General features: G+C 40.1%; 1 protein-coding gene across 1 annotated transcript in view; it reads right to left on the reverse strand.

The window, feature by feature from the left end:
* LOC136886751 (somatomedin-B and thrombospondin type-1 domain-containing protein) overlaps window positions 1-22,794 on the reverse strand; it is a 326,490-nt gene that overhangs the window by 90,865 nt on the left and 212,831 nt on the right. Inside the window, exon 2 of the mRNA XM_067159556.2 lies at window positions 3,885-4,076. Coding sequence (XP_067015657.2) covers window positions 3,885-4,076 — 192 coding nt within the window. The remainder of the gene's footprint in view (window positions 1-3,884; window positions 4,077-22,794) is intronic.

The following is a 22,794-nucleotide window of genomic DNA, read 5'->3' on the forward strand; positions in this document are numbered from 1 at the left end:
GACAACAGAGTTCATATTTGATGTTTAAAAACATATTTGTTGCTCATTTGTTTCCCTTTCTTGACTTCTCAAACTAAATTGTGTTATGTTTTAAACAACGAAAATTCAGCTAATTTTATGTAAAGAACCATCAAAACTGATTAATACGAAGGTTAACCAACTATAGGGAAGAAATTAGAGGTGAAGGAACCAGCAAATGACCTGAAAATCAGAGGAGAGTCTGCTTTAGTAATAACGTTACGTATGCTGCTTCATATGTCTGGGTGGTAGGAATTTTGAGTTATGAGATGTAATAGTACCCTTATAGTGAACAAGTAGACTTAAGCGTTCACTCTCCTAAGTAATTTCTGTTTAAAAACATACGTGTTACTCATTTCCTTGCCTTTCCTTGACTTTTCAAATTTTTCAACGAAAAAATTTCAGCTAATTTTATGTAAAGAACCATAAAAGAAAAGAAGAAGGAATTGATGTTGTCCATTTTAATAATAATAATAATAAGAAGAATAATGATAATGGCATGGCTTCAGCTACCAAGCACAAAATTTTTGATTTGATGCCAGTCTGTCTGTCAATTCCAAAGTTTAATTTTCCTCTACCAGAGGACATAGAAGCAGATATCTCTTTGGCGATGTGTATCTGAATTAATTTTGTCGGTGAACACCAAATTTGACGCCTGAGACCTTTTATGTGCCAAAATCGTACGTCAGGTAGTACCAAACGTCCTTTCTTCAACCTTTCAAACATCCGAGCAATAGGTTAGAGTGCAAATTAATTTGGTTTGCAGCATGTACCATGCAACCCGTTCTTCCCGCTTGTAGCAAGAGTAACATAAATTCTAGGATTTCTATAGGGCGTACCCCAAATGTCTATGCGAATCTCATAGCATAACCGTTGTACCTTCTAACCTGTCAGAAACAAAAAATCTGCACTCTCATTATTTATTATTATTATTATTATTATTATTATTATTATTATTATTATTATTATTATTATTATTATTATTATTATGCAAGTGTTTTGGAAAGATAGACAATGAGTAATGCTTCCTCTGACTAGTAACAATACTGATTTCTACATCCTGGTTATATCCTGAAACCTAAATTTAACTGTTGTCAGTTCCGCATTGTTGAACACCGTATTTCATCGGATTATGCAAATCGTAGTTACACTGGAGCTGCTTTACCTTCAGTACGTTTGTTACCAGAAGACAAGTAAGAACCTCCATATTAGTGAATGAATATGTAATCTCTGCTTTAGAAACTCGCGTTCATCGCTCAAGTTTCCCTACTTTACTACAGCGGAACGTTCACAGAGCCGGAAATGCCTTATTGTTAATACTTAGTTCGTTCTCACTGAGGAATTCTCAATGCCGTAATTACTGAAGAAGTGTTTTAGTATGCAGGAGATTACTTTCCATCTGTGGATCACGGTGTTCTCCATTTTGTACATATTTTCTCCATTTTGTGGATAATTTTCAGGATTTCCTTTTATCTGATCTTCATAAAATTTGCAATAGTAATACTGAACACAAAGCCCTCCTAGTAACTGAGAGTCGAGTCCGGCCCCGCGGTGTAGGGGGCAACGCGTCCGCCTGTCACTCGGCGGTCCCGGGTTCGATTCCCGGCCGGGTCAGGTGTTTTTAATTGTACATGATTAATATCCTTGGCGTGGGGACACGCAGGTTAACAACATATGGTGCAAAGTAGGGGCAAAAGATCTTCTTAGGTCGACGCCACGAATAAATAGCATTAAAAACTGAGTGTCTAACATTTCAGGAAGTTATCTGGCAGATCGTTTGGCTGAATTATACTTTCTTGGTATGTAAGTATAATATTCATGGAAATGTCTCCTCCTACCGAGCTCGATAGCTGCAGTCGCTTAAGTGCGGCCAGTATCCAGTATTCGGGAAACAGTAGGTTCGAACCCACTGTCGGCAGCCCTGAAAATGATTTTCCGTGGTTTCCCATTTTCACACCATGCAAATGCTGGGGCTGTACCTTAATTAAGGCCACGGCCGCTTCCTTCCCACTCCTAGCCCTTCCCTGTCCCATCGTCGCGTCGTGATGAGGATGAAATGATGATGAAGACAACACATACACCCAGCCCCGTGCCATTGGAATTAACCAATTAAGGTTAAAATCCCCGACCCGGCCCAGAATCGAACCCGGGACCCTCTGATCCGAAGGCCAGTACGCTGACCGTTCAGCCAACGAGTCGAGTGTTCAAATGAAGTGAGAGCATATGGCGATGCTGATGGTGATTCGTCCGTTGGATGGGGCCTTAAGTCTTGAGCAGACACCTCGGTGGCATTGAACAGTAAAAAGTTAAGTGCCGACCTCAAGTTTTACCCTCTCCCTTCCTACTACCACACGTCACGTCATTTATTTCATCTCATGAATTCCTATGAATATGTTGACTTCAGAAAGGGCATCCGGTCGTAAAAACCTGCTACTTCATACCCGATCCTGTAGAGAAACTGAGCAAGGATTGGACACAAATTCTTTTTTTTCTTGATTCGCTATGTCCAAATAAGGAGCGGAATTGAACTTATTCGCACGATTTTCGGTTTTTCTTCTTCTCTTCCTCTTGCTGTGTTCCTTTATACGTTGCTCAGTCCCTCCTGTATTCAGTCAGTTGAGCTTCGCACAAAATTTGTGTTCGTGAATTAAAATTCTGGATTTTATTCTATCTTGAATTGTTTCCTTATTAATGCCAATGTCATTTAGGTCTTCACAGATTTCTTTTAGCCAGTTATTGTGATTTTTTCATTGATAAGGCTATATTTAAAATTTTCTTCGTGAGCCTGTTATTATCCATTCTATATAAGTGACCATAAAATTGTAATCGTCGTTTCGTTATTGTATCAGTGATTTTTTCTGTAACGTGGTAGATTTCATGTGATTTCTTTTTCATCCAAATTCCAATTTCGGACTTTGGTGCTAAGATTTTCTTGAGGATTTTTCTCTTTCTTGTTTTTCGATCACATTTATTCGAGATCTGCCACCAATTATAATAGTTTCAGATGCATAATGTGCTTCTGTTTAACTACTGTGTTATAATGTCGTAAGTTTGCCTTTTTTGATCTAATTCTTTTATTGTATCTGTTCCAAGTAATTTTGTATGCTCTTTGAGGTTTTTCAATTCTTTCTTTGTTAGCTTGCTGATTTAACCATTTTGGTTCAATAATTTCACTTAGATACATAAATTTGTCTACTTGAGCGATATTTTCATATTTGGTGATTAATGGTTTATTGTTGAAATCTGATCTAGTCCTTTCTGTATACTTCGTCTTTTCATAAGAAATTTGAAGTCCTGATTTGGCTGCTATTTCATGGAGTTTTTCTACTGCCTGGATTGCTTCCTGTCTGTTGTTAGAAAGGATAACAATGTCATCAGCGAATGCTAGGCAAGTAAGGTGAATTTTGTTTTGGATACATTTACCAATATTTATATCTTTAGTTTCATTTTGCCAGATCCTAATCACTCTTTTCAGAACTCAATTAAATAGTAAGGGGGATAATCCATTGGACATATTATTATCTGGAATGGTACAACTTAGCAGAGTGGAGGCGTGACGCTAATCGTTGAGATGATCCGTAGTGGACGGTAAAACGTCGTACGCAGCGGTATAAAAGGATTTCTGTTTAGATCGCTTAATAGAATTAGAAAATCTCTGCCTTCTAGTCGAGTAAAATGAAATGCCGAATTGATTCGCAGGCAGCGTGAATAGCGTTTAATGAAAAAGCCTGTAAACAATAGCGGATGCAATAAGCATGGATGTGGCCCACTAGTATTTTAATTCATATGACCGGAATTTAACATGTATAAATATGTATGAACAATCTTTGGCTTTGAGGAGAACATTAATATAAAACCTTACATACCTGTGATTGCACTTCTCGAGGTATGAGGACATGGAGAGACTTGACATCCACGTTTCTGTACAAGGGACGGACAGTGCTTGCCACCATTTTCAGGTTGCCTCTGGACAGTTCGTGATCTCATCATCCTTCCCGTACCGCAGTCAACATCGCAATGAGACCATGGGCCCCATGGTGTAACCAGACAATCCACCACTGAAAAGAAGACATTTTAGAATTCACCACATGTAGGAATAATCACATAATTTTGTCAATGAGTTATTTTGCACTAGTGCATAGAAAATCTTCGGTAAATCATACCTAATAATAATAACAACAATAATCGTATGGCCTCAGCTACCGTTTGCAGACATTTCGATTTGACGCCATCTGGCTGTCTGCTCGTCAATTTCGACGTTCCGGTTTACTCTGTCTGCCATCTAGCGGACCTAGAGTAAACCGGATCTCTCTTGGGCGTCTATGGCTGAGATTTAATTAATTTTGTCGGGTAAATACCAAATGTATCACCAGAGTTCTTTTACATGCCGACATCGTACGACATGGAGTGTCGAATGGACTTTTTTCCGCCCTTCAAAAATCCGACTACCTCTGCCGGGTTTGAACCCGCTATCTTGGGATCCGGAAGCCGACACTCTACCACGGATCCACAGAGGCAGCTAAATCATACCTGATGATTCGGAAAATAAGTGCAGATTTGAACAGTACAGTTTATACCAGGGCCAGGACTATTTTACAGTAGTAGTTTAGAATATTGGCAGCGGAAAAGCGGAGATTGTAAATGTTTTCCTCTGGGTACTCCAGTTTTCCCTGTCATCTTTCATTCAAGCAACACTCTCGAATATCATTTCCTTTCATCTGTCAGTCACTAATCATTGCCCCAGTGGAGTGCGACAGGCATCGGCAGCCGGCACAATTCCTATCCTCGCCACTAGACTGGGCTTCATTAATTCCATTCCTGACCCGATCGAAGGACTGGAAACAGGCTGTGGATTTTCATTTTAAGTAGGTTAGAATACTAACGAGTATCACGTTTCCCTTGCCCATACGATGATCTTGCCATACGATTCGAATATATATTTGTAATAAAGGCTCTTATGACCCCTACCATTTATACAACTTTCCCTATACAACCGAAGAGCAGGCAAGAGAGTACTTGATATTCGTTTACATTCTGACCAATTCTTCTCCCTTCTTTTGCCACCACCTTTTCACACACCTGTGGGGTCACGGATGCGAACTGCGTCGCACATATGTTTGGCCCTGTTTTATGGCCGTATGCCCTTTCTGACGCAAGCCTTATATGGAGGCATATAATCACTATCGCGTGTTTCTGTGGTGGTTGGTAGTGTGGTATCTTGTCTGAATATGATTAGGGGAGTGTTGGGACGGACACATACCGCAGTCCCCAAGCCAGAAGAATTAATCAGAACCGATTAAAATCCCCGACCCGGCCGGGAATCGGACCCGGGTCCCTCTGAACGAATCGGACTACATTCTGACTAATTTCAGCGCGAAATTCCTGGCCCTACATAACGAACACCTATGGTTATGCTACATGCATGCCAATTGTGCACCAAGGGTTGTATTCCCTGTCTCGTGAAGGGTCTTTTGAAGGTAGCCTACACTCTTTTAGGTAAAAAATCTTCAATTCTCAATGCAGGTTACAATACGGAGCGTGATCCTCCAAGAAGGTAACAGTTCATTCTACTGTGAAATTCTAAACAAGAAATAATCATCTTCCACCTTTAAACTTGAAGACTCGTACTTGATATTCGTTTACATTCTTACTAATTTTTCTTTCTTCTTTTGCTACAGCCTTTTCCACCCACACCTGTGGATTTGGCCCTGTTTTACGTCCGGATGCCCTTCCTGACGCCAACCCTATATGGAGGGATGTAATCACTATTGCGTGTTTCTGTGGTGGTTGGTAGTGTGGTATGTTGTGTGAATATGACGAGGAGGGTGTTGGGACGGACACATACACCCAGTCTCCAACCCAGAAGAATTAATCAGAACCGATTAAAATCCCCGACCCGGCCGGGAATCGAACCTGGGACCCTCTGAACCGAAGGCCAGTACGCTGACCATTCAGCGAACGAGTCGAATGGACTACATTCTGACTAATTACCGCGTGAAATTTCTGGCACTAAGTAACGAACGCCTATGGTTATGCTACACGCATGCCAATTGTGCAGAAAGGGTTGTATTCCCTGTCTCGTGATGGGTCTTTTGAAGGTAGCCTACACTCTTTTAGGTAAAAAGATCTTCAATTCTCAATGCAGGTTACAATACGGAGCGTGATCCTCCAAGAAGGTAAGAGTTCGTTCTACTGTGAAATTCTAAACAAGAAATGGTCATCCTCCACCTTTAAACTTGAAGACTCGTATCTCCAACATAGAATGTATATAGATGGTGATGATTGCAATAATAATAGACATTTTAATGAGATGTATACAATAAAGAGATCTTCACTTTTAACGTAGACTTACGTTCCTCGACATTGGATACGTAAAAGGAAAAATGTTAGGACGCTTTTAGTGTCTGGGTAGAACGCGTAATCGCCCAGGGTATTTAAATTACGATTGTGTTTAATGATTCCACTGACAGATAAAAGAGCGGGCTACTTGTTGCAAGAACAAAATTGGAAATCTGAAACGTAGTTTTTTCAAATAGCGCTTCAAAATCAGGCAAAATATTTGCTAAATCTGTGACGTCACACACATACTCTGTTGTAAGATGGCGCTATGTTGACTCGCTGTCGTTGTGGTTACTTGTATAGAATAACAAACTGAATAATGGAAGAGGAAGATTTTATTAAGATTAAACCAAAGCGTGCAAAATTAAGAGTTGAAAGGAGAAAAGTGAATTACGAATGAATTAAAAAGAAACAAAAACAGCATAATAGGCGTTACTATGAGAAACAGAAACAGCGAAAACAATTTAATAGGTAAATCTATGGAAATCTCAAAACGTTAGAATGAAATGAAATGTCGTATGGCTTTTAGTGCCGGGATATCCCAGGACGGGTTTGGCTCGCCAGGTGCAGGTCTTTATATTTGACTCCCGTAGGCGACCTACGCGTCGTGATGAGGATGAAATTATGATGAAGACAACACATACACCCAGCCCCCGTGCCACTGGAATTAACCAATTAAGGTTAAAATCCCCGACACGGCCGGGAATCGAACTCGGGACCTTCTGAAACGAAGGCCAGTACGCTGACCGTTCAGCCAACGAGTCGGGCACCGTTAGAATAATGACAGCCTACTGCCAGTTTTAAAGTGTAAGTCCACCTGAAATATCATATATTCTTACATATCTGTACCAATGTGACATAAATAAATTTTATGACTGACGGTCATGTGAAATTAGTGACCGTTGATGGATGGCCATGACCGTGAGGCGTATTTATGGTGCAACCACACGGTAAATCACTGAAAAGAAGACATTCAGGATTTCTTTAGAATTCACCACATATAGCAATAATCACGTCAGTTATTTGCCTCAAGTCTTGATTAAATCAAACCTGATGTTTCGAAAAAAAAATTGTAGATTTGAAGAGAAATACTTATAGTTTACAAAATGGCCACACTTAATTAAAAACTGAAGTGTTCAGACCTATGAGTAAAATTTACCTCGAATAACTGCAGTTATGTTGAATATATTATAATGTGTAAGTTTGTTAGTGGTTGTTAATGATTTTCGTAGAAGAGAACGTGTTTCTATCAGTTCAAATGTTTCCAGTACTTGATTTTAAAAAAAATTGCAGTTTCGAAAATAGGTCTATGCTCCAATCCCCCTGATGAGTGTGACATATGAGCGCAACATTTCTCTGTACCATGCATGATATTCTTCTTCGCTCGCAGTATTTAATCTCTTGGCCAATGAATGAACAAAGGATCAATCCATGTTTTTCACTTCATATTTCTGAATTTAAGTAGGCGATTCTCTTTAAAAATTTCAGTATTCTTCAGATGTAGTTACAATTGATGAGCCAAACTGGTCTCATTTAATTAAAAACTAAAGAGCTACAGATATGGATTAAATTTCCCTCGAATAAATGCAGAGATATTGCATCTATTATAAAATGTAAGTGAATGAACCCTGCGCCTTATAACCCTGATCTCGCTCCTTGTGAGTTTTAATTATTTACGCCATTGAAGGCAAATCTCCGGGGCATTTGATTTAAGACTGCTCACGAAATGTGGGAAGTTTTTAATCACCTGACAAGGAATGACCTTCATCATGTAGGGGATTCAAGCGGAAGTGGGACTGCTCGATAAATATTAAGTAAATGTTAATGTAGAGTAATAAGCATTTGTGAAAAGCCTCAGGCTTTCATTATTGATAAACCCTCGTAAGAACAAGTCGAGAGAGACTTCTATATTGTAGGGAAAATAAATATCTAAGGAACTGAACGCCATGAGAGTCGGAGTAGGACAAGTTATTTCACACCGCAAGGAATGTGAGCACTGCACAATATGCTAGACGTGTTGGTTAGACTCAGCTCTTAAGCGAGCCGCTGGGATGGTTCGGCTCGCTGATTCCAGCTAGCAAGTAAGTGGTTTAGGAGGCGGATCCAATCTCTTTCCGCTCAGTCAATATCCCCGGCAGGCTCGCTCCGCCATTAATCACCTTCTCTTGTTTGCGGCCTCCTGATGCTGACGTCACTCTATCTGTTGTCTACCAGTTGGCGTGGTCAGGACACCACTTTCCGCTGATAAGACTTCAGAGCTCTCTCTCTCGGGGAATCCCCGCAAATAATCTAGTCCTCAACTAGGGTTGCCAGGTGCCCCAAATTATACGGGATTTCCCGTATTTGAAGGTCTAGTGGCCTGTGCGGTATGGGTCACGTAGCCATCAGCTTGCAATCGGGAGGCAGTGCTTCGAACACCACTGTCTCCATGGTTTCCCACTTTCACACCAGGAAAATGCTGGGGCTGTACCTATATTAAGGCCACGGTCCTTTCCTTCCCACTGCCAGCCCTTTTCTAACCCTTCGTTCCCATGAAACTTATCTGTGTAGGTCCGACGTAAAGCAAATTGAAGAAAGAACTGGAAGTGTCAAATACTGTCCCGTTTTAACAGCATACGGGACACCCTTGACCAACCCCCCTCCCTCACACCATATCTCAATAGCTTACGTCTTCCAGGGTTAAAGTGATCTATTTATAGTAGCTTTTAATGAAGCGCTAAAAACTAATTTACCATTGTTGAAACTTATGGTGCAATGTCAAAATTGACGTCCAAATGTCCGACTCGCTGGCTGAATGGTCAGCGTATTGGCCTTCGGTTCAGAGGGTCCCGGGTTCGATTCCCGGCCAGGTCGGGGATTTTAACCTTCATTGGTTAATTCCAATGGCCCGGGGGCTGGGTGTTTGTGCTGTCTCCAACATCCCTGCAACTAACACACCACACACAACACTATCCTCCTCCACCACAAGAAAACGCAGTTACCTACATATGGCAGATGCCGCCCACCCTCATCGGAGGGTCTGCCTTACAAGGGATGCACTCGGCTAGAAATAGCCACACGAAATTATTAATTATTATTATTACGTCCAAATTATTTTTGTAATATTGAAAACATTTCTTAGCAGAAAAAGTAGGGGCCCCCATATGTGAAAAACGTAAAATTATCTGATTTCCTCAATTGTGTTGAAGGGCTAAAGAGCCCGAAAATATTTCAAGTTGTGATTCTAGGATGGCTCTATCAAACTAAAAAATCGAATTTCTAAAATCACTCCTAGCTTAAATTTATATTCTGGAAAAACAGTCTAAAATCGCTTGTTTCGTTCCTTTTTTGATTCAAATCCTAGCCAAATTTACTTATTTACAAAACTATTTCTGTACCTTGTTCCTTGGTGCAATACCCTTAGGAATTTTTTGATTTAAAGAAAAATCCTGATCGAATGTAGTTATAAGGGCTTAAGTGGAACAATGCATTGACTAACATTAGCGTTCGTAGAGGTAGAAAAAGTCAAACTGCTAATCTAATCGGCCGGATAACGATGATTAAGAAAAGGATTGTAATTGTTAGGAGTAAACAAGGAATACATTCTCATATTTTATTTATATTTTATTTACCTAAAATTCGTAGCTCATATTCCTAAGATATTTTCAACATTGAGTTACTTGCCTGAAGGGCTTAACTCTGGATTTTGCTGTGGAGTATTAATTAAGACATCAAATTTCAAGCCTTCGGAATGAATGAATTGTAATCTGACATAAGGAGCTTTTACAATGCTGCAATAAATTGTCTGTATAAACGTTTATTGCTTCAGTGATGTTATTATTTTTAAGAAACTAGAGACTTTACATTTGAAAGATGTTACATTTTATGGGTTTGAAGAATAATTATTTCTTTAAAATGTACTGAAATTTGTCCAGATTTTGATTCCGATTTCTTGTCTGAAGTCAGTGATGTTGGAGCTATATATACCTTTGTTGATACTGATCAGAGTTGTAATGCGAACTCAAAATGGGTGAATTTTTCTCTACATTTCATTTAGATGCTGTTGATATATCTATATCTATATAAATAAAATTGTTTCTGTTTGTCTGTCTGTCTGTTTGTCTGTTCCACCATCACGTCGAAACGGCTGGATAGATCTCAACCAAACTTCATATTTAGAGTATACTGACCCCGGGGAAGGTTTCGATATGCATATCATTTTAAAATCTTTGAAAAGACGGGGGTTTTATAGGAAAAACGGTTTTCCTCCATTTTCTCTTATACTATTATAGGCAAAATATCGAATTTGTCGTATAAGGACGAGACAAAGCTCAATTTAATCCTCTTGACGCAAAGAACAAAACTCGGTAAGCCCTACGGGCCCGAAAACCATGTTTTAAGGCCCTAAAACCAACCGTTACGGAGATATTGGCACCACACTACCCCTGCTCTAGGAATCGGATAAAGAAATGAACTGCCGTAACCATGGCAACGTCAGCTCCAGGATTCTAGAGCAGTGAGATTATGCATGTACGTTTGGGCATAGCTGTCAACCAAAATAGGTACAAATAAGACTTAATATCTGGGAAAAAAATATACTGTTGTGTAAGGCACTCATAGGACTCCTTTGGGCGGGGATGGAAAGGGGGTGAAGAACGAGTGTAAAAATCTTACTATATATAGAAATGGAAGTGTGTGTGTAAATGACACATCTCCAACTAAACCACTGGAGCAATTTCAACCAAACTTGGTACACGAATCACTTACTATCGGGAGACGATCACTGTGGGGGGTAAGCCATCCCTAGCACCCTTAAGGGAGAGGGTCAGGGGGGTGGTAGTTACAATAATAATCGAGAATAGTGTCGAATTCATAGTTTTCGGGGTCGCTGAGTTGAAAAGTGATACTCTAGAATTTTTTTAAAATCCAGCCCCCTTTTAGGTTGGGAGCAAAGGGTGGGGGGGTGGGGTGAGATATAGAAATAATTAAAAACAGTTTCGAATCCATAGATTTCAGGGTCTCTGAGATGAATAGTATTACTCCGGATTTTTTGCAAATCCAAGTGGGGAGCGAAGGGGGTGAGATATAAAATTAATCGAAAAACTACATATAAAAATATTATCTTCTTCTTCTTACTATATATAAAAATTGATGTATGTGTGTGCGTGGGTGTGTGGGTGTGGGTGTGTATATGACACATCTCCTCCTAAACCACTGGAGCAATTTCACCAAACGTGGTACACTTATCAATTAGTATCAGGAGACAAACCGCGTGAGGGTAAGACACCCCTAGCACCCTTTTGGCAGGGGGCGAGGGGAGTGGTATAAAAATAATCTTATAAATAAAGTTGTTCGTTTCTGTTTGTTTGTTTGTTTGTTTGTTTGTTTGTTTGTTTGGCTTAAGTGCGGCCAATATCCAGTATTCGGGAGATAGTAGGTTCGAACCCCACTGTCGGCAGCTCTGAAAATGGTTTTCCGTGGTTTCCCATTTTCACACCAGGCAAATGCTGGGGCTGTACCTTAATTAAGGCCACGGCCGATTCCTTCCAACTCCTATCCCTTCCCTGTCCCATCGTCGCCATAAGACCTATCTGTGTCGGTGCGACGTAAAGCAACTAGCAAAATAAAAATAATAAAAATGTTTGTTTGTTCCACCATCACGTCGAAAGGGCTGGATAGATCTCAACCAAACTTCATATTTAGAGTATACTCACCCCGGGGAAGGTTTCGATATGCATATCATTTTAAAATCTTTGAAAAGACGGGGGTCTATAGGAAAACCACAACGGTCTTCCTCCATTTTCTCTTATACTATTGATTTTCTGCAAACTCTGTGGACCGTATGTGAAAGGTCTCTTCATCACAAACAAATTTCGTTGTGTTCATAATTTACCTTACTCTTCAAATGACGGAGAAATTTACTATTTTCTGCCGATACCATGCTCGGCATTGAGGGACCGACAGAGCGATAACGAATATATGGGTTACCATGGCAACGTCTCTGACTGCTTGCCAGCAGGGAATTAACGTATTGTCATTTTCCTCATCATTCCTTTAAATTCGTGGTTGTTCCTTGGGTAGAAAGCAAGAGAGTCGTCAATCGGCCATTCTGCGGGATATTGGCGGAATATCATTGGAGGTTATAACCGTCCTCGAATAGCATAAGTAATAACACAAATATTCATCTTCTTATCTGATTACCTAAGAATCCCTGCGCCTAAATTTCTCTCCGATTACCGCTTTCTTATATCCATAACTCACTCCGGCATAATTTATTGAGGAGCATTTGATTTTCCAATACATTCACTTGGTATTTATATATTTGTCGTCATCCGGATGTCCTCTGTTATAATCTATTTTCTATTAATTTCAACTTACTAAACTGTATTACTTTCTTCCTTAATTACCACGTATGTATGCGAGTGCTAATCCCGAATGCTGTACACTCTTTCCTTTGAGGAAATATTCTAAGCTATGCAAATGTATAACTTCTGGCCCAGGAAAATTCCGAAATATGGATGCAATTTTAACGGCGGTGCAGACCTTCGTTTCGGGGTAATTGGTGGCTAATCAGTAAGTCGTATCAAAAGTCACAAAGCAAATTGCGTTTCATTTTGGAGAGATCTACAACTTTTGTCCTGTGACTTTTCGTCGTATTTCTATCCCTAATACATTAAACACAAGTTGATTTTGTACTTTTACACGTATATGTTATCATTTGGCACACTTATAGGAAAGGTAGAATCATGACATTCGGCACGCACATTGACATGACCATTGGCAATGTTATAGCCAAATTTTATGATTCTAGCTGTCACATGAGAATCAAAAATATAAAGTAGCATTCAAAAACTGTACAAGATTTCACCCCATTCAATGACTCTAACTCAATCTAACCCATAAATAAAGGAGATACGAGAAGATGTCATAGGACCAACCATGTAGAGCACTGAAAGGGGCGTCTGATGGTGAAGTCCGTTTGTAGATACGTCGTACAGTTGCAAAGCAGTAACTATCGAAATAAAGGTCTACACTTCTAGAGTATGTCTGTACATTGAAAATTTTGGCGAAATTTCCGTACAGTTATCCGTTTCAGGTGTAATAATGACCATCGGCATATATTCTGTTTTGGTGTCTGTCTGTTTGTTTGTTTGTCTGTTTGTCTAAAACTTGGAAACTACTGGATATATTTCCACCAAACTTGATATTTAGAATCCATCTGTCCTTTGGTAGGTTTTAGGGCAAGTATTGTTTCTGAATCCCTGAATTGACTGGGGGATTATACGAAACCGAAACCGTCATTTTGCAACCAAACTTAATGTAAATTTAGCTGCCGTAATGGAAATTCATTTCTAGGCCTTTTTCCTCATGTGCATCATTTCAATACGAGGATTAATAAGGGAGATATCATTAACGGACCGTTTTCCGGTACAAGTCCCACCGGACTTAACTCAAGAGCGGGTGCGTGTAAAGCGTATGTTTTACAACTTGAAAACTACTGAAGATATTTGAGTCAAACTTTATATTAACATCCACCTGTCCAACGGTAGGTGTTAATCGTCAATAACATTTCATGTTCCCGGAATGGACTGGCGGTTTATAGGGAACCGAAATGGTGATTTTACTCTTCCAGAATATATACAGTACAAGACCAACCTGACTGGAAATCGACCAAACATGATGGAATTCCATCTCTAAAACTTTTTTTCATGTGCATTTTTTCGACAGGAGGATTAATAAGGGAGATATCATAAACGGTCCGTTTTTCCGGTTAAGTCCAGCGGATATAGCCCAAAAGGTGTTGTACGTGGAGCAGGTTCCTTATTTATCTATGTAAATAAAATCGTAACTACTGTGTGCCTGTACATAGACTATTTTGTCGAAATTTTCGTACAGCTACACGCTTAAGGGGTAATAATGATCATCTGCATATTTTTTGGTTTAGTATCTTGAAAGTTCTACTTTTTACACTTCTCACTGAAAACCCAGATTGCGGCATAATCTGCCAGTCGAGAAAGAAAACTGAAATTTGGCAAAATTTTACGACTTAGCCTGTAACGGGCGGAAAACTTCCAAGAGCTTTAAATTTTTCCCTTTCTATCCCGAAGAATATCGAAATATGGAGGCAATTTTAATGATGGTGCAGACCTTCGGGAAGTATCATCACATAACGGATGGCACAATCCCCGTTCAATTTGGAGTGATCTACAACCTTGGTCGTACGACTTTTTGTCGTATTTATATCCATTTTACGTTTGACTTTTCTCTATTTCTCGATCTTAAGTAAAGTAGTACTTTTCACATACATAATTCATACCTTCCATCACTTAGAGGAAAGATAGAATCATCATACTCTACACGAAAATTGGTCCACCCAGTAGCCATATGTGAGCCAAATGCTATGTATGTAGCTGTCACTTAATTATCCGAAAAGCAATGCAATGTGAGATAATCTTACACAAATTTTACCCAAGTTTCTAACTCAATCTGACCCATGAATAGATGAGATATCATATGACCAGCAATTTAGGCCGCTAAATCCGGCGTCTTATGGTACAATCTTTTCTCGATATGATGTACCGTTTAGAAGCAGTTAATCTGTAAATGAAGGTCTGCAATATTGTAAACAAGCACATACTTTCGTATGTCGAACTATATATATTCACTGATGTCGATTTTGTAGCGATCGAGAAAGGGTGTGTCTGCTATTGTAATCAGTACTCCGCACACCGACTATGACTGGCAGTAGGAATGGAGTCCTTCTCCAATTCCTGTGTAACTGGCATTAATGAGGCAGGCCTACCATTGTAATGAATAATTCACTTCTCGATTTGACTTTCAGAAGGCAAGGGAGCATGCAGCATACAGTCTTTGGCTGTAGGCAAGCGTTCCCGCAGTTATAAACAGATGTACCCATCTAAAATGTGACTGGCATTATGCATACTGGCCTGCTATTTTGATGGAAACTCATCAACTTGGTGTGACTGGCAGGAAGCTGGCTGGCAGTTGGAAAAGGGGCCTATCATTATAATGATAACTGCACAACTCAATTTTGACTGGTTGTAGGGAAGTTTCCTGCCATTATAATAAAAACTCTTCAATTTGTAATATGTCTGGAGGTAGGAAAGGGGGCCTGCAATTGTAACGGAAACTCCCCAAATAGATTGTGACCGCGCAGTAGGCAATGGGGCCTGCAATTATAATGTAAACTTCCCAACTCGATTGTGAATCGCAGTAGGGAAGTGAGCCTGTCGTTATCATCACAAATCCGTAACAAGCACTTTACACTGGAAACAACGTATGGGGACCTCTGCATATTGTTTCTCGGATAACGCTAAGAGACATGCTATTTTAAAACAATCTTATTTACTGCATGTACAGTATTTACTTCAATATTCGTATACAATGCAGAATACCGTAGCGAAGCACGGGTACATTTGCTAGTTATTATCTAAGTATACCTGGATGGAAATGCATGTCTTGAAAGAGTTCTTTCAGTTCTTAAAAAAATGGAATGAAGAAAGGTATAGATGTTCAGCAACTTCGGTAAGGACAGAAATTCAACTTTGATCATATTTGTCAGAAATTTCATGATTTGGTTAAGGGAGGATTCAGTTTTATTGAAAAAGGCTAAATGTGAAGAATAATAAGGGGTTTAAACCTTTTATCTATGAATGAAACTGCAAAATACTGTAATAAACCTACAATGTGATTATAGCAGAGTAAATTATATCTCAGTGTTTTCTTCAGCAAATGCCGCCATGTCTGTCCCTCATTGGCATTTCAAAAACTTTGCAATCCTATCCTCAACTAGGTTGGGTAGTTCACATGAATACAGTTTAAGACATGTCATAACTGATCTCTAGATACCTGATGTTTAGGCTGTAATAGGTTAGAATGTAAACATACTGAAGCAAATAACAAGTATACTCTACCCGGACAACAGTTGTGCTGTGAGATTTGCATAAACATTAGGGTCCCGGCCTGTTAAAACTCGTAAAACTTATGTTACTCTCTCTACACTACAGAAGAGTTGGTAGACGACAGCTCCTACCAGGTAAGTTAAATTCTAACCGACTGTATTATTTGTAAACATCCGGGCTCTACTAATCTCTATGCTTAGCCGATATATTCATTTACGGAAGTTATGAGAACTGTTCCTAACATTTTCCCTGTATTATCCTTAAAAATATATCCGAAATGGTCTCTTTCGAGATTAAGGCCTCACGGTATCTGGTTATCATAGGTCTGAAATTGTCCACCAACGGGCAGTGGCGGCTGGTGATATTTTATAGGTAGTGCCAAGAAATTCAAAATTTGTAAACAGGTCTGTCAAAGTTGCAAGTACAGTGGTCATGATTATTGTTTCAAGAGACAGTAAAACTGAGCAACCATCCTCTATTAACACTAATCAGAGTGAAAATAATGGAAGGGGTCCAACAATTCGAAAATTTGAAGGTATCTTCCAAGGAAAGGGTGTTAAAATGAAATACGTCATCGGTCTCGAAACGTTACAGTTCCGGGGTCGGAAAAGAACAAGTCTCGACCAAGGCTACGAACCTACTACTCTGGCGTAGCAGGGGAGAGGTAATACTCCCACGTGGTGCGTCCCAGTTGGTAGATAGTGGGTTCCTAACCGGCTTGCCGGCGGATTTGAGCGAAATAAAATAGCTCTCGCGGATCAAACGCACAACCCCCTATGGGTCGGATCGCAGACGAAGAATACACCCACGGTATCCCCTGCTTGTCATAAGAGGCGACTACAAAGGGCGACCAAGGGATGATCGATTAAGAACCCTGAGACTACGTGTGATTAGTACCATCAGACGGGGAACACCATGGATCGCCTTTATTTGCGAGTAGTACCACTGTGTTAGGTATCAATAGGTTTGTGATTAGTAGCAGCAGAGAGTGGTTTACTATGGATTTACAGTGCCTGTGATTAGTGCCACTATATCTGGAATACCATGGGCTTACGTTGCCTGTGATTATGTAAAGCCCGGATGTTTATGCAGGAACAGGTTAGATTGCAAACTAATTTGTTTAGTCGGAAGTGTCAGCCACCCGCTCTTCCATAGCGTAACAAGAGTAACATATATTATAGGGGTTCTGATGGGCGTACCCCTAATGTTTATGAAAACCCCGTGGCTTGATCGTTGTGAAGGTAGACTATACTTGTTACTCGCTTCAGTAAGTTTGCATTCTAACCTATTAATGCATAAAAATCCGGTCTCTAGTGATTAGGAACATTATGTGAAACACTACGGGTCTGGGTGTTGCCTGTGTTTAGTACTACTATGTGAGAAACACCATAGGTTTGCGTTGCCTGTGCGACGTACAGTACTTGTAACTAGTACCATAATGTGTGGAACACCGTGAGTCTACGCTACTTTTGATTAGTACCGCTATATGAGAAATACCATGGTTCTAATTTACTAGCGATAAGTACCATTATGAGGGGCCGTTGACCTGAATTTTGGACCCCTTTATACAGCAAGCATCATCGATTCAGGATTGTCTTTGGAAGCAGCCCTTTGGTCAGTACCTACCATTGTTTCTGGGAAGGTGAGGCATTGCAGGTCGGATCCACTGATTGTTTTATGTTAGTAATCATGGTTCATCCTCGTCTTTTTGAATTCTAGTCATTGGGTCAATTTTAGAAATATTTTTAACTTTCACTATTGTGAGCTGGATCAGCTGATTGTTTTAATTTCATATTCATCCATTCACTCTTCATAATCACGTTTTGAATTCTGGTCAGTGGATACATTTTGGACTTTTAAACTGTCATGAAATTTCGTCTCATTTCGTGCCATTAGGGGCCGATGACCTAGAGTTAGGCTTCTTTAAACAAAAATCATCGTCATCATCATCATCATCATCATCTCGACCAAGGGAGGTCGGACAGGATGGATGAAAGCGAGAAGCCTGGCACAAGTAACTTAAAGACTCGGGTAAGGGATCCGTGGTCGCTAAATCACGCTCCCATGTTAAGAACTCCTGGGGTAGTCATCTCTTACGATAGGCAGGGGATACGGTGGATGCTATTATACCGCTCCCCTCTACAGGTGGATATCTTCTTGGTGAACCAACCAGAGTGACTGCATGCAATCTCACGTTGAAGCATGATATTTCTAGGACGTTTATCGCACAATGTTCTGCGGATATTGTGAAGTCTTTGGATATAATGGCATATATAGCGTGTAACAGTAAGGCAATGTTGAAAATTTCCTCTGTTAACAGTGATACATTCCCGAACCAGCAATTGCATTAGAATCCTTGATACGCTTATATATCCGTGGAGTATTGCTTATGCATGTGTTACGAATAATACTCCCGTCTGTTTCATTACTCCAATTTATTTCATGATGACCCAATAAATGGAAACACACACATATACCCACACAATTATAAATAACCATGAATGGCCAATCTTACTAATTACAAGTCTATTCACAAGTCACTCTTCCTTACGGCACAGTAGGCGGTCCACCCCGTTGCTATACCTGCGGACGCTTAATCCTTACTTTCACTTCCCCCAAGTCCAGTCACCTCATAGAGCATTTTTGTGTAGACCGCTGGATCTAAACACAAGGCTACGGGCCACTTGACACACGTTGACTGTTCGTTGGTTCGACTCCACAGACAGTCCAGTAATTCACACAGTCACATGCAGTGAACAACTAAACAGCTCAACAGTATTCAAGAGCAGGGCGATACTCAAAACAGCGAACATTAACACAGGTCCATTTACACTCATACTCACGATAGCGGCTCCTCTCGCTAACTCACGGCGATCCTCAGTCCATAGAAATGCACAAGCACACAGTACTCTCAGGTAGTACACAGTCTTCCGTTCCGTCGTCTCCAGCTCACCTACTCAGTGGACTCTCCGAAACCATAACAACAGTTCCTGGTTCAGGTCTTGGTGGGACACTAGCGACAGCCAACGCCGCGGTCGCCCTCAGCCCAGCAGCCACCGAACTCTAACGCACTGACTGACTGTCCGCGGCTAGCATCCCTTTTTATAGCTCGCGTGTCTGAGACAGAAATTGCGCGATGTCACTAGAGGCAGAACATTCCCATTGAATCTCAAAGAACACACAGGTGAGCCGGCCGACGACAACAATACACGGAAAGGCCGGCCGCACCCCACAAGCTGGCTGGGAGATCCTAGGTCGTCGGAGTCACCACCTATTCCCTGGAAGTACCGAAATGGGCTACCACGGGGCTGGCATGTATCACATGTATCAGTGCTAATATTTCATGTAAGAAAGTGTTTCATGGAATTTGCTGGTAAGTTCCCTTCCTGCACTGTTTCCCATGATTAACGTGCTATGTACAGTTGTAGAAAATGATTTCTAACATGGAAAGAAATAATTTCCGGATGCATTTCAATGTAACAATTTTCTTCTTCAACGTGTGAGGAATGCGTTCTGAAACTTTACCCGTCTTATTGCTACAACCTTTATTTTTTCTCCAGATTCAAGGCATTCAACCAGAATGCATGACACATCACGGTTCTTGCTCCTTTTTTTGTCCAGCATATTGCGATATTGATATTCATGTTACCCCCTGTGGGTGGGGGACGCAGACGAAGAATAAACCCACAGTATCACCTTATTGTGGTAAAATGCGAGTAAAAGGGGCCACCAAGGGATGATTGTATTAGAACCATGAAACTACTTGTGATTAGTGATAGAGCAACATTTCAGGAAAAAAAGACTGGCGCCCAACATGTTAAGTTATTGACGTATCGTCTCTCAGTTGTCTTCCAAACCCACGTTTCCATTTTATAGATGAGAGAATTGGCCAGGATGACATGTTTTATTCACAACATGTAAATACGTAACACCTAAGAAACTGTAGAATCAGAATCAGATATCAGAATACAAAGTTTACATGCTTAAGAGCTGTAATAATATCATGTCGTGTACAACAATCAGTTAAAACATACAGAATGCCATTGCCTTATAATTTTAATCCTAAAGTAATCTTAGTGCAGGTCAGTAGTACCTACATTATCATGTGATTACTGGCGTGGAGAAACCACTCAAATTTTAATCTTTGCATCAGTAAGGTAGGGGAGGAAAAAGATTACATTAAAAATGGAGTTTTCTTTCTCTCTGAAGGTCAAGAACGGGAAACATATCCTGTGATAGCTGTACACGCGAAGTGCACATCAGCTGTATGGTGATGCGTGAGTAGATTCAATTGAAAGATTCCTCAGCGTATGAATTTCCTTCCATTTACGTGAAAAACAGAAAGTAAAAGTCAAATCAATTCTAATAATAAGCTAAAAGTCAAGCTAGCTTCTAAGGTGAGAGAATTATAATGTAATTACGTACGATTTTTTGTTACTTAATGGCTGATGAATTTCTAATTTATGTTTCGGCAGGTGTCAAATGTACAGAATATTAAAAACAATGCATTGGAATTAAAACATAAAATTAATAGCTAATATTTTTAGACAAACGACAAGAAATGGCTATGAGAGGTCTTAAAACGATTTTAAGCATTCGATTACCTGGAAGAGGAAGCCGTGTATTTAATGATAAGCCCTGCAGTTTCACTACATGTTTTGTTTGTGAAGAAGTCGTCTTCAAAATCCTTACAGATGGGTGAGTCAAATTGTAACCAGCCCTCTCTGCAACTTACAGCACGTATTCGATAGTTTGTAGCCACGTCCATAGATTTCGTACAGTTTCACGAGTAGGTAAGAAAAAAAAACTGCACAGTGACAGTTGTAAAATTACGAAGTTATTGAATGAGTGGTAATGGGAAGAGGTACAGTCGAATGCACGGAATCTTGCCGATATAGAAGCAGTTTTTGATTTCCGGCCTATCCTTGGTCTTTGTTCGTGTTTGTTGGATACAAGCTGCAGCCTAAAGAAGTCAACATTGCTAAATGGTCAAGTTATAACAATTCGATATGATGGAAGCCTTAACCAAGGTGTAAGCTTGCATTTGAGATATAGTGGGTTCGAAGCCCACTGTAGGCAGCCCTGAAGATGGTTTTCGGTGGTTTCGCAGTTTCACGCCATGCGAATGCAAGGGTTGTACGATAATGAACAAAAATCCTGCGAAGCACTAAGAGAAGTACTTGCGAGGTTTGGAACTGTAAAACATACGGTCGTTACATAAGAACTTGACCACTGAGTTAACATTGCAGCACACCGACGGAAGTCTTTCTACCGTAGCAAGAGTAACACGCTTCTGCTGCTACGTTGTCAGTTGCTGAAGTTTAACCGCTTAATCCTGATACCGTACATCGAAACAGTTACCAAGAAAAAAAAAAAAAATAGAAAAGTACCGAGAAAAATTCACTGCTTTACACAACAGTTTTGGACACCATGTATGATTATTGTAGATGTTAATTTTTCATCAATTGTTTTTAATTTTATACAAGTGTTCACAACAAATTATTTATACGGGGTATATCCGTGATGTTGTTACCAACTTTCACGGATGATGGATCAGTTTCAGATAAGTAACCGTAGTCCGGAACGTTAAGCAAAATTCTACTCTTTTAAGTCCGTTTACCTGCACAAGTTTGACAAGCTGCTCCATTTACAAGACATGTTCGAAATGGTGTCCCCCTGCGTCAATGTAGACATGGCATGGTCGCACAAAGTTCTGTCGTATCCGTTCGAATATCCCCAGTGCCGTTTGAACAGCGTCGCAGGCAGCCAGAATTCTTGCCAAGAGATCCTCTTCAGTCGCAACAGGTGTCTCATACACAAGGCTTTCCACATGGTCCTACAAGAAGTAATCAGGTGGGGTGAGGTCAGGTGAACGAGTGGGCCACTTTGCAGAGAATGTCTGATATAGGTGTTCACGAATCCTCAGTCCAAAGTAAGGTGGGGCTCCATCATGTTGAACGAAGGACAAGTGACATGTGTTCCAGGAACGTGGATACTACATCTCTGATCATCACTACTGCTGTTAAGAACGGACGGACGTTAAACAAATTGGATTATTAATAACGTTGACTCGAATGTTTCCGCACTACGTTTCCTTATGGCAAATAGATCCATGTACCGTCCTCCATCAATCCTGAAAGTTTATAATATCATCACGGAATACACCATATTATATCTTCAAGATAGTGATTTATATTTATTGAAGTAAACCAACAGATCATAATAATTTTCAAGTGTTGTGTTACATCCTCAAGACAGTGACTTATTTTAGTGGATATTGAATATTGGATGAGAACAATTTTCAAGTATTATGCTATCTACTTTGTTATATGTATGGGCAATTAGTTTTAATTGTTTTAAGAGCTTATGGCTGATGATGGCCTACTAATAATAGGCCGAATCTAGTACCAAGATGAAAGTATATAGAAATACCAATTTTACCTTTATTGGTTCATGTGAGGCGAATGGAGGAGGATAGGTTACCTAGGAGAATAATTGACTCTGTTATGGAGGGTAACAGAAGTATAGGGAGACC

Source organism: Anabrus simplex, chromosome X (assembly GCF_040414725.1).
Source record: "Anabrus simplex isolate iqAnaSimp1 chromosome X, ASM4041472v1, whole genome shotgun sequence".
In the NCBI taxonomy this organism is placed as follows: domain Eukaryota; kingdom Metazoa; phylum Arthropoda; class Insecta; order Orthoptera; family Tettigoniidae; genus Anabrus; species Anabrus simplex.